Source organism: Chelonia mydas, chromosome 13 (assembly GCF_015237465.2).
Source record: "Chelonia mydas isolate rCheMyd1 chromosome 13, rCheMyd1.pri.v2, whole genome shotgun sequence".
NCBI classification, from domain to species: Eukaryota; Metazoa; Chordata; order Testudines; family Cheloniidae; genus Chelonia; species Chelonia mydas.
In genome coordinates, this window is record NC_051253.2 from 38843504 (window position 1) to 38859338 (window position 15835).

The 15835-nt window shown below is 42.7% G+C and overlaps 1 protein-coding gene and 1 long non-coding RNA gene across 2 annotated transcripts in view; one reads left to right on the plus strand and one right to left on the minus strand.

Moving 5' to 3' along the window:
• The window catches only part of LOC119563617 (immunoglobulin lambda-1 light chain), a 216385-nt gene extending 202258 nt beyond the window's left edge, over positions 1 to 14127 (minus strand). Inside the window, exons 1-3 of the mRNA XM_043527487.1 lie at positions 14067 to 14127; positions 13376 to 13694; positions 12329 to 12335 (exon numbers count right to left, since the gene is read on the minus strand). Of these exons, the coding sequence (XP_043383422.1) occupies positions 12329 to 12335; positions 13376 to 13694; positions 14067 to 14112 (372 nt within the window). The 5' untranslated portion in view covers positions 14113 to 14127. The remainder of the gene's footprint in view (positions 1 to 12328; positions 12336 to 13375; positions 13695 to 14066) is intronic.
• The window catches only part of LOC122462797, a 22869-nt gene continuing 7034 nt past the window's right edge, over positions 1 to 15835 (plus strand). Inside the window, exon 1 of the long non-coding RNA XR_006285595.1 lies at positions 1 to 61. This is a non-coding gene — a long non-coding RNA (uncharacterized LOC122462797). The remainder of the gene's footprint in view (positions 62 to 15835) is intronic.

Here is a 15835-nt window from a genome sequence, read left to right on the forward strand (position 1 = left end):
ATTAATAAGACTGGGGCTTTTCATCTTGGAAAATAAATGGCTAAGGGAAGATATGATTGAGGTCTATAAAATCATGACTGGTGTAGAGAAAGTAGATAAGGAAGTGTTGTTTACTAATTCTTATAACACAAGAACTAGGGGAAACCAAATGAAACTAATAGGCAACAGGTTTAAAACAAACAAAAGGAAGCATTTCTTCACACAATGCACAGTCAACCTGTGGAACTCCTTGCCAGAGGATGTTGTGATGGCCAAGACTATAACAGGGTTCAAAAAAGAACTAGATAAATTCATGGAGGATATGTCCATCAATGGCTATTAGCCAAGATGAGCAGGGATGGTATCCCTAGGTTCTGTTTTCCAGAAGCTGGGAATGGGTGACAGGGAATGGATCACTTGATGATTACCTGCTGTGTTCATTCCCTTTGGGACACCTGCCATTGGCCACTGTTGGAAGACAGGATACTGGGCTGGATGGACCTTTGATCTGACCAAGTGTGGCCATTCTTATGTTCTTATGTTCTCAAGGGAAGAGAATGAGGGACCCTAGTCTAGGGAGAGGATGGAATGGGGTACACAGAGGAATGGAGGGCAGGGGGGAATGGGACTAGGGGGTGCACAAAGAGCCACTGGGGAGGGGGCAAATATGGGGGGAGACTGCTATGGGAGGAGATGGGAATAGGGGATGATGTGGCTGACTCTGGCCAGGAAGAGGTTAAAGGGAGGATACAAGGAGAGCCTAGGGGTTATCATTAAAGTGGGCCTGCACAAGCTTAAAAGTTTGTGACACCTCCCCCCGCACTCATAAACAATAACACACTTCTTGGTGGCCCCTGAGATATGGCTCCCCTCCCCCTCCTCCCGGTGCACGTAGGGGAAATGACTCATCTCCCTTCATTTTGGAGACCGCCCCCCCGCCCTCCGGCAGTTTGTGTCTGGAGCTCGGGACGCTCTGTAGCCCGGTGGATCCCAGAGAGCGCAGAAATACACCGCCGAGTCAGCCCGCTGCGCCCCGTCTATGGACAGCGTGAGAGACTTCGCTCCGGTGTCCAGCTGGGAGGAGAACCGAGGGGCCACCGAACCGGGCTTGTATTCATTTCCCCTCTCATTTCTGTGCAGTAGGAACAGAGGCTGCTGCCCAGACAGCTGCTGGTACCACCCCAGGGCGTAGTACGTGTACGTGGTGCTGCATTGACAGGACAGTTTCACGGTCCGCCCTTCCCTGGCTGACACAGACGCTGGAATCTGGGTCCCGGAGTTCCCAGCCACGGGACCTAGCAGGAGAAGAGTGGAGGCAGAGTAAGACCCGTGAGTTAGAAAACACTCAGTCTAACTGCCAGTAAATTTAAACCACTTACTGAGGAGAAGTAGGCAGACGGCGATCCACATCTCGTCTCTACCGCTGTCACACACAGAACGATTCCTCTGCTGTGTCGTCCGGCCTATTTACAGCCAAGGACCCACTTCCCCTCGTGGGAGGGCTGTGAAAAGACAGAGGGAGAAATTCTGCCAGAAAAGCCACCCGGAGATAATGGGAAGGAGTGTTTTTGTTTTTGTTTTTTTTCTTAAACAATTTCTCCTCGGTATAGGTGTATAACTTCGTTATATTTATTGCACGCAACTAAATTAGGTTACCATTTCTCCAGAGGAGTATAATCCATAAAAGCAGACAGACAGACACAAATCTATTTATTTTCAGAGAGAGAGAGAGAGAGTTGTTGCAGAACTTTTGGTTTTAGGGTATGAGAGAGACAAGGTGGGTGAGGTAATATCTTTTACTGGACCAACTTCTGTGTGTGGAAGGGACAGGTTTTCGAGGTTCACAGAGCTCTTCCTCAGGTCTGGAGAAGGAAAGCAGACCTGAGGAGGAGTTCTCTGAATCTCGAAAGCTTGTTCTTTCCACCAACAAAAGTTGGTTCAATAAAAGTTATTACCTCACCCACCTTCTCTGAGAGAGAGAGAGAGAGAGAGAGAGAGAGAGAGAGAGAGATTAGATCCTTCACTCCTACTGCAGAGATTTGGGTTAAGGGTGTTCTGTAGATCGGCAGATTAGCCTCTTGAGACTTTTCTTCTTTAACTCTCCAAGGAGGGTTTCCACCTTGGACAGCTCCTTCAGTCTAACTGGTCTCAGAAGATGGACTATGGGTGAATAGCAGCACCTTGTGGCCATTTCTTTGAGTTACAAAATGAGGCTTAAATTCCCCTTCTGCACAGGAGAAGCACAATTTGCCTATCTATCCTATACTATACTACATACTTATGGAACCCTAAAACTGCTTTTAATGAATTATACTCCTTTGAAAGATGCCAACCTAGACTTGGTATAAACAGAACTAAATTCTGTCCTACCACTGTCTGACAGAGTCACTCCTTCCCGTTCTGTCCGGACGGCTTCCCTGACAGCTTCACACAAAGAGAGAGAGAGAGAGAGAGAGAGAGAGAGAGCGATCCCCCAGCCACTCGTGCCCCAGAGCTGGCCACGGTCTGTAGTTTGCAAGCGATGCTTCGCCCTCCCCCGGCTCTCTCAGTTTTGGCTCTGCTCGCCGCACAGCTGTGGCACCGTGGGGACTGGAAGCGCAGTAATACACCGCCCTGTCTCGCAGCTCTGCGCTCAGGATCTTGAGGGTGAACCTGTTGTTGGAGCTGTCAACTTCCCCTACGAAGCGGCCCTGGAAGCCTTCTCCATAGTGGTCCCCTTCTCGGTAAATCCAGGTCAGGGGGCCCCGCTGCCCCTTTCTGTACCAGTTCATCCAATAGCTGTTCATCTCCCCTCCCGTCACACGGCACTGGAAGGTCACTTCCTCGCCCTCCCGGACCGCCAAGGCCTGGGCACCTTGGTCCAGCGCCACATCGCTCCTGACTGCTGGCGAGAGAATAAAGCGTGTTAATAAGGCAAAGAGATTAACTGCCCGTAAGGGAGCAATGAGGGAGAAGGATAAACGTCAGCGGAGATGGCTGAACAGTATCTGGCAAGGCAAGAATTATTCTATGTAACTGAAAATCTGGAGAGAATTTAACAGCTTCACAACCAGGTAAAGATGAAGAAAACAAGAAAATAAAAACAAAAGCCTGGAAACCAATCTAACACAGAAAACACATACACACACACACAAAACCTGGAAATCAAGCCAAAGACAGAAAACACAAACAAAAATCAAACACAAACACCTGCAAACCAACCTAAACACAGAAAACACACACACACAAAAAAACTGGAAACCAAGCGAAACACAGAAAACACACACAAAAATCAAACACAAAAACCTGGAAATCAACCTAAACACACAAAAACTTAAACACAAAAACCTGAAAGCCAACATTAAACACACACACACACACACACACACACACAAACAGAAATAAAGAGGAAAAGAAAAACACAAAGACAGGAGCACCCTAAATCCAAAATAAACACTGAAAACACACAAAAATATCATAACATAGGAACAAAAAAAACACGAATATGAAAACCTGAAAAACAAAATAAAAAGTGAAAAAGGAACAAACTGAAAAAAGCCAAACACAGAAAAGAAGAAGAACATAAACACCAGAAAAGCTTCATCAACACAGAAAACACAAGAAACTCAGACTCAGTAAATTCATACACAGAAACCTAAAAACCGAAAGAAAAAACCAGAACAAACCCAAACTCAGACAGCAAGTGCAGAATTAGGGCTCTGTGCTATTGTGCTCTATTTACTTCCGCATAAGTTGCTGAGAAGCAGCAGAAGGCAGCAGCCCCTTCTCATCTCTGCAAGAAAACGAACACCCAAGAGTTTCTCAGTCATCCCCTTTGTCATACAAAAGTCACGTGCCCCTTCCTCGGCAGGCGCTGGCAGAGGATGGAGGTTGGCAGCAGTTCGATTTCTGGGTTAGCGTGGCTTCAAAAGCGACAAGATGGAGCTCTCCAGCCTTTGACGTCTTTAGCTCACAGGGTAACACACCGCGGCTCAGCTCACACCCCTCCGATCAGACATAGAGCAGCCAGATATCAAACAGCTCTTTCCCCTCTAAATACGGATCCTTCGAAACACCGGGTGGAGCTTTAACCTCCTTAGGACTGAAGAGAAAAGGAGAAATGCCGCACAACTGTTCACACAGACCTGGGCTCTGCACAAGGCACCCAGCAAAGCATTTCGGCAGCAATTTTCAAAGAAATCTAAAGGAGTTAGATACCTACATCCCGCTGAACTGCAGCCTGAAGTTCGTACTCTTCTTGTTGTTGTTGTTTTAATCATCCTGGGAAAGATTTTTTTATATAGTATGGTACATTTTTAAAGAGGAAAGGGATTTTCTTTCTTTCTTTCTTTCTTTCTTTCTTTCTTTCTTTCTTTCTTTCTTTCTTTCTTTCTGTGTTTTTGGGAAGAAGGGAGGGGCTTCTTTCTCTTTCCTGGTTTTATGTTGACTTTTAGACTTTTGTGCGTGTGTGTTTATTCTGTTTGTGTTTATCTTTTTGCATTCCGTGGTTGCGTTCTTGTTGTTTGTGCTGTATGTTGTTGCTGTGTATGTTATGGGAATTTTTGCTTGTTTGTGTGTTTGACTTTTTTGCATTCAATTTTCTGGTTTTGGGGGGTGCTTTTTGCTTTTTCTCTATCTCGGTCTATGTTTTCTATGTTTCTTCCCTTTTTTGATTCATTCTTTGGTTTGGTTCTTTGCTTTTCATTTTAAATTCTCAGTGACAAATGTTTCCCTCTTGCTCTAAAATACTCTGTAGCCTTTAAATTTATTTCTAAATAGGGCCTTAAAGTGTTCCGTGTTTTACAGGCTCAAAGAATGTGTTTCAGGAGAAAAATAGCTTTGCTGTAACCCACTTTGAAAGTGGGTTAAGATAAACAGGAACAAGGCATTCTTATTCTGGAATAAGAGTGTCCACAGGTGGATATTTCAAGGAATTTCTATTGAACTTTAAATTCACACCCTACCTTAATCCACATTAATTTTCAAGTATAAACAAGCCCCCGTTTTCCACTCCTTCTGAGTCCTGTTTCTTTGTGCATTGCTGGGCGGAGGGATTTTGTAAAGGAAGGTGTATCCTTTTTCCTACTGTGTCTATCAGCGCACAGTAATAGGTGGCGGAGTCAGACAGCTGAACCGATGATATATCCAAAGGGAAAACCCTGCTGGTTTTATTAATTTTGGCTTTGAAACGGTTCCTGAACCTCTCTTCCAAATCTTCATGCCTGGAGCGCTCCTGAAGGATGAACTGTGGAGATCCTCCGGATTCCTGCCTGTACCAGAACAGCGTGGGGAAGCCAGAATTATAGCTACAGTCCAGGGTAACAAATTCCCCTTCCTTCACCTTTGTTTCTCTCACAGGTTGGATGACTGTCTGACCTTGGGTGAGCCCTTTAAACACATCAAAGTAACATCGGAGTTATTACAAAACCCCCGAGGACACACAGATTTCATCTCAGTCTTTTAAGCAAACATCAGCCAAGAACAGACATAGAAGCTGGAATTAAACACTATGGTGTTCATAAGCTCACCGGACCAGTTCAGGGTTAAGACAAGTACCAAGGGAAGCGCAGGCATGCTGAGACCCCAGGGTGTTTGTCGCTGCTGTGAGAGAGGTCCCTTTGATAGGAACTTCATGAGCTGCTCTCTCATCTCACCGGAAATAGGTGCTTTTCTTTTTTAGGTGCATGCCTTGTTCAATTTAAGGTGTCTCATCCTGGCCTCATCCAAAGTCTTTTGAAGTCAACAGGCGTCTTCTCATCCACTTCAAGGGTCATTGGATCAGGCCCGTGATAGGAATATATTGCACCATGAATGTGGACAAGAATAAAGCTTATGAAAATTGTACAGCATTGCACTATACCCAGGGGCGACAAAAGGAAATGCCCCATATCTCTTCTCAAGAAGGGAAGAGAGGTGATTCGTTGTCATAAGAGTTAAGATACAAAGCAGAGAGAGATTATATGATAGATAGATAGATTAGATTATATAGATAATGGATGTGTTATCAGGTACTAGCCACCATGGAAACCAAATCTCCAACCACTGTAGATTTTATGTCTGAAGTGCTTTTGGACTCGGTAGGGTAGTCTCCTACAGCATTTGAGGAGGTGAGATATATGGTTTCAAGTATCTTTTCCAGTCCATATTCATCCAGTGATTTAAAGAAACAAATCCAGTCATTAAAGGACATTCTAGTCTACTCTAGTCTAGTCTCATTTCTTGTATTGTATTGTATTGTATTGTATTGTATTGTATTGTGCTCCCATGTCCTGTATTGTGCTCTCATTTCTTATATTCTAATAAATTCTGGATTGTAATATAAATATAAATTAGAAAATGAATGTCCCAATAACAGACACACAAAGCTCTTCTTGACAATCCGTGTGAAATGATTTTTTCTGTACTGCTAAACGAAGACATCTTTTAATTAAAACATACAATTTTAAAAGGAATAATAATTTCATAAAATTCACCTTCTTATGAGATATAGCCACTTATTTTTAAATACTGATTTTTTACACAGTCATTTTTTCAGGTCTGTCAAATTAAGACAACTTCTTTTTATTCATGTATCCAAAAATACAGTAAAATAAACAGATATTTCATAACATTTATATTATATGTGGTAATATTTAAAATATTGCTTTTATTTGCACAAACAATTCATTTTCCCAATATTTTAATAAAGACAAAATTTAGTTATTCAGGTAAACAATTAATATCCATAGGAACGTAGGACATAGGACTGGAAGGGATCTCCGTCCTGGGTCATAGAACATTTCAGGTAATGCCATTTCATAAATTTATCAAGCTCCATCTTAAAACTAGTTTGGTTGTTCACGCCCACTCCTCCTATCACCTGTTCTGTAACCGCACAGTCACTCCGCTAATGATTACACATCTTCTAATTTCCAGCCTAAATTTATTCGTGGCCAGTTTATAACCCATTGTTCTTCTACAAACATTGTCCAGTAGCTTAAATAGTTCTTCTCCCTCCCTGGTGTTTATCTTACTGATACATTTATAAAGAGCAGTCAGATCCTCATAAGAACATAAGAACTGCCAGACTGGGTCAGACCAAAGGTCCTTCTAGCCCAGTATCCTGTCTTCCGACAGTGGCCATAGCCAGGTGCCCCAGAGGGAATGAACAGAACAGGGAATCACCCAGTGATCCATCCCCTGTCGCCCATTTCCAGCTTCTGGCAAGCAGAGGCCAGGGACACCATCCCTGCCCATCGCCTGTCAGCCTTTGTTTTTTCTAGGCTAAATAATCAACTGCATCTCCTAAATTCAGCTCTCCATTTCCCTGAACATCTGAGTAGCCCTCCTCCGCACCTCTTCCACTTTGAATTAACCTTTTTTTAGCATGGGTGACCAGAACTGGACAATGAATTCTTTTAAATAACCACTTGATTGTATCATTATTAACGGACATGAACTTTCCATAGAAGGGTTAACAAATCTCATTCATGACCTGCATGTCTTGTCTTTACAAGACTCATTTGCCTTTGGTCAGTGTCTTGTCATTATCAGAGTTTTTATTCCGTTTGCAGTGTTGCGGTAGGTGTGTGGGCCCCGGGTAAGGAAGAGAGAAGGCGGGAGATCTAATATCTTTTATCAGCCGAACTTTTTCTCCACAGAGCTCTGCGGTAGCTCTGTGGATATTGCCTCACCCACCGTGTCTATTTATTTTCTAATTTTCGGCCAATCTTCCCTGAGGAATTCAGTCCAGCTCTAACCCGCGATATTGCTCGGCACTAGAATTCTCTTCCTGCTGGCATTTATGCTCACGGTTGACTTTAATCACCTGAGCTGCACCACTGAATTCAACAGGGGTCTTTCCATTGTCTTCAATGGTCTTTGGAGCAAGCTCTCCTTGAGTGGCAGGTTATTGTTCAGGGTGTTACAAGAGGTGAACCATTGTGGGCTGCAACGCACAATAATATACAGCACCATCTCCCGGTTGTAAAGTTCTGATGGTTAAAATGCTGGAGCTGTTGGCACGGTCAACAGAGAGTCCATAGCGTCCTGAATTTCTCTCCTCACTGTAGCTGTGAGTGATGTAAGTCAGTTCAGTGCTGGCCTTCCGGTAATACCAGTAAATGGAATCGTAATTCCCATCAGGAATGTCATGCTTGCATCCAATCTTTGCATCAGCCAACTCAGCACCACTCTGGTCGGGGGACTGGGTTACTTCAGACAGGCAGATACCACCTCGGGGGAGGGAATGAGAGAGAGAGAGAGAGAGAGTTAAATAAAACACTAACCAACAGATGTGGGCTAGCAATGCACAGCACAAGAGGAACATGAACTGGACTCAGTCGGTTAGCTTGCAATGGTGATGACAGAGGAAGATGGTCTGGTATGGAAGGCACTGAGCTGGGTCTGAGGACACTGGCTTTAACTTCAAGCCCTGCTACCAACTCTCTGGGTGACTTTCAGCAACTCATCTGGGCTAAGAACAGCAGACACCTACAAGATTTGCAGAAAGAAAAGGAGGACTAGTGGCACCTTAGAGACTAACCGATTTATTTGAGCATAAGCTTTCGTGAGCTACAGCTCACTTCATCGGACGCATTCGAGTGTAGCTGTAGCTCACGAAAGCTTATGCTCAAATAAATTGGTTAGTCTCTAAGGTGCCACTAGTCCTCCTTTTCTTTCTGCGAATATAGACTAACACGGCTGCTACTCTGAAACCTACAAGATTTGGACACTGAGTTCCCATTAAGAGTAGCAGAAATTTGGCCTCTAAATCCCTTAGGCATCGTTGTAACTCTCAGTTGTATTCTCTCTGGATCTCTATGCAAAATAGGGATAAAAGAACTTCTTTTTTCCTTAGACTTTGTCTATTTAGGGCAGAGACTCACTACGTATCTGTACAGAGCTCAACACAGCGCAAAGAGGTGCTGATTTCAGTTGGAGGCAGTGGCTGTTACTATAACAAGAACGCATTTAAAATAGACAACAGGCAGCGTTACTCACAGAACAGGGACAAGAAGAGACAGCTGCGCCCATTCATGGCACTCTGACTGCAGGGTCTTGTTCTGTTTGTAGATCGAAGCTCGCTGGCGGTAGGGAGATAACACCGACAGACCGCGCCTCCGCACGCATTCAACCCCTCGCCACTTCTGCCTTATCTGCAAAGATTGCATGGCAGTTTGGTTGCTATGGCAGGAAAGGAAATAGGGGATTAAGAGGGTGTTTTTTGAACATATCACAAGATGTTGCTCATCAAAAGATCTCTTTAAACTTTCATCCTCTACAGATGGAGAACTGCTTGCTTGCTGAAGGCGTGCGGGTGTTCGGTCTTCACATTTATTATCATTATATCATTATTACTTTTCTCTATATAGCAGTACCACATAAAGACTTCTTTGTTCAGGGTACTACACAGGCATACAGGAAAAAAAAACATTTTTTGTCCTGCAGCGTTTACTGTCTAAATAGTCTAAGGAAGGACGTTTATCCAGATTTTACAGGTGAGGAATTGAGGGACAGAGGGACTAAGGGCCAGATTTTAAAGGTATGTATGTACGGTTGAAATCAATGGGAATTAGGCACCTAAATGCATTTGCAAATTTGGCTGCTAGGCGCTATAATAATGCAATATCTGAGACACACCAATAATAATTACTAAATGACTAAAGCATATCTTCCTCAAGTATCACTGCTGTGTCATCCCACCAATTGGAGGTGGAGACCAGTAATTCTCCACCTCCAATTAGTGGGATGACACAACAGTGATACTTGAGGAATATACGCTTTAGTCAAGCACAGATTATTGGTCTCAATGCAGGAGAAACACGATGAAATTCTATGATCTATGTGATACAGGGGGTCACGATCTAGTAGTCTTCTGGCCTTTAAATCTATTAACCTACAATTAGGTACCTATTAAATCTATTAATCTATAGCATTACCCACTAGTGGTTAGTGGAGTTAAGCAAACTTTCCATCTCCTTGCAATCTTATTCTCCTTGGAACTAACAAAGGATGGTCTTTATGGCTAAGGTAGAGGCCAGGGAGGGACTTGGCTTTCCAGACCTGCCATAGACTCCCTTTGTAATCCTAGGAAAGTAATTTAGTCCTTCTGTTCTTTGTTGCCCCATCTGTAAAATGGGACTTCCCTGTCTCACAGGAGTTTTTGGGCATAAAATACTATGATGGTCCTGGTAATGGGGGCCACATAAGTACCTTAGGTAAATGGTTTTCTAGTTTCCTAAACCACCTTCTAAAATTTATTTTACAGCCTAAAGGGACCAGTAGATCATGTATGATTCTAGTCTGATCCCCTACATATCAGACCACACAATTTCACTCTGTTACCCCTTTCTTCAGTAATCTGTGTCTAACCCATATCCTCCAGAAACGCTTCCAGTCTGGATCTGAAGACCCCAAGAGATTGAGGATCCACCACTTCCCTTGGGAGTTTGTTCCAAGGGTGAATCACCCTCTCTGTTAAAAACTGTGGCTTGCTTCTAATTTGCCAAGGGACTTACCCTCCTAAATCACTTAGATGCTTTTGAAAAGACCTTTAGTCTTTCTATGCCACAGCGCCCCAACTGTAATGTGGATAACAGGACTTTCCTCTCCTACAAGGTGCTGTCAGGATCCATACATTAAAGATTGGGAGGCTTTCAGACACTAACTGATTTGAACATTTCAGCCATAAAACATCATATATTGAGAGCCCTGTTTATTCTGGATTGCCTCACACTTCTCTTTTCAGACTCTATTATTAATTATTATTGTTATTATTTATTATTATTTATTATTATTATTTTATTTATTATTATGCTGGTAGTGATGGCAGAACTAGTAAGTCACAGTGATGAACCAGGACCCCATAGTGTTAGGTGCTGTACAAACACAGGGGGGAAAGATGCCCCTAGACCGGAAGCACTCACAATCTGAGCTCCTGAGTGCATTTTTGCACAGAAAGTCAGCATTTACCACTGTGCAACAGCTCAGAAACAGGTGGCAGCCTCTTCATTGTTAATACCCATAATTTAAATCCCAGGTTGCAAGTACTTTCTGCCCTCCGTGTTGTACAGTCTGTACACTGTTTTGCTGGAGGTGTTTTTTGGTGTCCACAGATTAGATGCTCTTGGGTTTGGTGCAAGAACAATTGGTACCAATGATGAGCAGCTGACATCCTGCTGAGATTGCAGGGAAAAGGACGGAGTTGTGGGTGAGGCACTTACCTGAGACTCAGGAGAGCTGGTTTCAGTTGCCAGATCTATCACAAATTCCCTTTGAGACCTTGCTCAAGGCAGTTAATCTCTCTGCCCAGGTTTCCTTATATGTAAAACAGAGATTCTAATATTTCTCTGCCACACCTGGACTGTGAGGATACATCTTTGGAAGCACTCATGTTTTTTGTGTTAGGGTGATATAAGTAGATAGATACCCAGATAGCTTTACCAGGAATGAAGTTTGGGACTTTCAAAGGATGATTTTAATGAAATTTGGGTGTCTCATTGACAGAGGCTCCTTAAAAAGTCCCAGGCAAAATTCCTGCAATATGTTTTAAAAGTCTCTTTTTCCTCCCCGGTTAAAATCTAAAATAAAATAGAACCTGGAAAGATTCAAATGACATGTGTATTATACTTTTTACCAGTAGGTTGTGCTACCTTGTTTTTTTCCCCAAATCTACCTGGACAGCGTTGCTTTAATCACATGCATTATCAAACTGTCATACAAAGCAATGCGAGGTTTCTAACTCATCACACCAAAAAAGAAGGTGCTTTATAGGTTGTGACAGTCGCAGACTTGCAGCTAGTCATTTAAATCTCCCGCGCACACTCATAAATAGGTTATCTGCATTTAAATCATTTAACTACACTATTTTAAGTCACTTTTTTAAAAAAAAATCGGTGTTTTTACTTCGCGTTATTTGCAAAATACGATAGTCTATTAAGAGTAAAAAATTCCCAAGATGTTAACAGAATAACCTCACCCCCATTCTATGATCCAAGGTTGATAAATTACTATAAAGGTTTCAATAAAGATTTGGTTTGGGGGGAATAGGAAACACTAGCTTGACACCAGTAGAGTCACCATAAAATATGTATTTATTGACAGTGTAACAATTCTCCTAAGACCCTCTGTTTCCAGGCTCAGTGTGCCTAACTTCCGCTGCATCAAGGAAGGAAAGGTTTTTTGTCCAGGTTTGCTCTGTGGCTCTATCACTCTGAGCGCTGCAGGGGGCAGTAATTCATCGCTGTGTGCCAGCCTCATGTCTGTGATGTTCAGAACTGTGGAGCTGTCATCAGCCTGGAACGAAAACCTCTTCTGGGAGAAACCTGCAGCATTCCTGGCTCTTTTAGCTCCTCTCTGGAGAATGCACGGCAGGCCATGGTTACTATACTGAGGTACTAGAAGAGAGATACAGCACCAAATAGGAGCAGAGAGAAGTTATTTTAATTCTGTATTTGGCACTGTTAGGGCCGCTGCTGGAATACTTTGTCCAATTCAGGTGTTCAGAAATCAAGAAGGAGACCGATAAATTGGAGAGGGTTCAGAGAAGAGCTGTGAGAATGATTACAAGTTTAGAAAACATGTTTATAGTGATAGACTCAAGAAGCTCAAGATCTTTACAAAAAGATGGTGAAGGGGTGACTTGACTACGGTCTATTACAAACAAATATTTAATAATGGGCCCTACAACCTAGCAGAGAAAGATATAACAGGAGCCAATGGTTGGAAGTCTAAGTTACACAAATTCGGATCAGAAATAAGGTGTTAATTTTTGTCAGTGAGGGTAATTAACCATTGGAACAATTTACCAAAGGGGCTGTGGTGGATTCTCCATCCCTGGCAATTTTAAAACCCAAATGGGAAGTTTTTCTAAAAGAGCTGCTCTAGGAATTGTTTCAGGCCTGTGTTACACAGGATGATCACAATGGTTCCTTCTGGCCTTCGAATCGATGCATCTACTAATATGGAGTTTTCTAACATTTCACACAAAAATAGAAGCTTGTCTTCTGGTTCAATTGTGATTTGACAAGTGTAGACTTGGAACTGTAAACGTAACCTCACTCTATCTATGAACTAATACTACAATTTTGCATCACAATTTTAATCACTTGTAACAAATTGGTATTTTTACAACTTATTTTTACAAATTCCCCCAGAATATGCTGCTGGAAGGTGTCTAACAGCTTTCCTGATTTAAGTTCCTGCCCTTTGTACTCTCCAAGGGTGGACTTTTTAGTGTAAATTGTTCAACGAACATTTTACTTTGGGGTGTGTGTGTGTGTGTAAGGAATAACCTGACATCACCACACTCACCGCGAAATGAATCCTTTTAACAATGTAACAAGTCTTCTGAGGGACTCTCCTTCCAGCTTCAATAACGTTAGTTGTGACAAGGAAAGGAGGGTTTTTGTGCTGCTCTGCTAGGCGGCTCCGGCACTGTGCCCTCTGCAGACCGCAGTAATACACCGCGGTGTCTGCCAGCTCCAGGGATCTGATGGTTAAAACGGTGGAGCTGTCGTCAGTCTGAGAAGAAAACCTCTTCTTGGCGAACTCTGCAGTATCACTGAGTTTGCTGTAGGACTTCGCTCCTCTCCGGAGAATGTACTGCGGGGCTCGGTTCGGATACTGACGGTACCAGTGGAGATAGATGCCACCAGAATAGTCCGTATTGTAAGAGCATCTGAGTGTCACCGTGTCTCCTTCTCCTCCAGACACTGCGGCTTCGCTGGGCTCGACCGAATCGCCGAGCCCAGCCCCTGCAAGAAGACAATCCCATGTAAGGACGCCATTCCAACCACCCTTGGCCCATGGGGATGGCTCTAGGCGCACGGCTGGGGATCAGGAACGAACCTATGTGTCCACGCTCCTAACTAGAAAGGAATGAAGGTTAGGTGTAAGGATCAGGTTTGGGTTTAGAGGTTAGTACTAGAGTTAGGGATAAGGACAGTGTTAGGGTTTAGTGTAAAGGTAAAATGTAGCGTTTACCGCTAGGGTTAGGATGGGGGTTTCAGGTCAGGATTAGGGACAGAGTATAAAGATTAGGGGCCGGAAAAGAATTAGGGTCAGGATTCCATTGTAGTTGGACGCCTAACTTCCTCAAAATACTTCGAAAATCCCACCGCATTTACCCAGGAGATTAAATATCCAAATAACGAGAACACAACACGTCTCCATGATGTATCCCACAGCGACCAAGTCTGACGCTCTCAGATGTTGCTGCGAGGAGGGAAGTAGGCAACTAAACTTCAAGTCTCTGCAGGTAGCTACAACTGCGGAAAGTTGAAGAGAACCCGGGCTGGACGAAGAGGGAGGGGGTTGGGTAACACCTAATAGGTTCAGGAAACAAGCTGCGTTCAGGTTAGTCTGTAGATGACTTTGTGGTGAGCTTGTAGGAGGAAGAACGGGCTTGTGGGTAAGGCTCATCTCTGGGTTCAGGGATAGCTGGCTTCAGTTCCCACCTCTCCGCCTGGCTCCCTTGTGACCTTGATCAAGGCAATTAGCCACTCTGTTCTTTGGTTTCCCTTGCTATAAAATTATGCTTCTCTGCCCCAAATGTGAATTGTAAAGATAAATATTCTGAGGCCCTCCGAAATTATTGTGGAGTTCATTTAAGGCCATGGATACATTTATCAGGAATTAGGTTTGAGCTTTTCAAAAGAAAAGTTTAATAGCCTTTTTTTAATTTCAGTCCAAGTTCTTGAAAGAATTTTTAATGTCTTTCTTCTATGTCCTTTGCTGTGATCATGATTAAAACCTCAAATATAAAAAACATACAAGTGTTTTAAACGACAGGGTGTATTTACACTTTGCACCAGCAGGTGACGCTGCTTTACCTTTACTTTACCACAACCTGCACAGAGAGCATCACCTTGTCCATGTATTATCGTCCTTAGCTAAAGAGGGCTAACAGCTTCCTAAAACATCAGCCAGAAATGTAATTTTATCTTAAATTTGAACAGCGATATATCTCTAGGGGAGTCCGAAACGGTAGCTATTCCCATCAACACGCACCTACATCTGCCTATTTTAACAGCATATTTTCCCCATATTTTAAGTCATGTTCTGCAACAAATGAGTATTTTAATAGTATTATTTTTCTATATCTTTTAATTCGTATTGTTTTATCCCTACTGTACCACAAATGGATGTTCTTTCTTTCTTTCTTTCTTTCTTTCTTTCTTTCTTTCTTTCTTTCTTTCTTTCTTTCTTTCTTTCTGACAAGTTGCCATAAATTGGTAATTTATAACATTTTAACATGTATAAACTGATTTGATATTTTACTCATTTTTAGTACAAATGTTGTTTGTTTATTTTAACTCATCAAACTTGTATATGACCCTTGGGAAGGCGATTTAAACTGATTACGTTTATTGCCTAATAGCTTTCTTTGACAGGATAACAAGCCTTATGGATGGGGGAAAGCATAGATGTGGTATATCTTGACTTTAGTAAGTCTTTGGATATGGTCTTGCAAGACCTTCTCACTAACAAACTAGAGAAATACAGCATAGATGTAGCTACTATAAGGTGGGTGCATAACTGGTTGGAAAATACTTCCCAGAGAGTAGTTATCAGTGGTTCACAGTCAAGCTGAAAAGGAATAATTAGAGGGGTCCCACAGGGATCAGTTCTGGGTCCCCTACTGTTCAATATCTTCATCAACGATTTAGATAATGGCATAGAGAATACACTTATAAAATTTGGGGATGATACCAAGCTGGGAGGGGTTGCAAGTGCTTTGGAGGATAGGATTAAAATTCAAAATGATCTGGAAAAACTGGAGAAATGGTCTGAAGTAAATAGGATGAAATTCAATCAGGAGAAATGCAAATTACTCCACTTAGGGAGGAACAATCACTTGCACACAAACAAAAAGAGAAATGACTGCCTTGGAAGG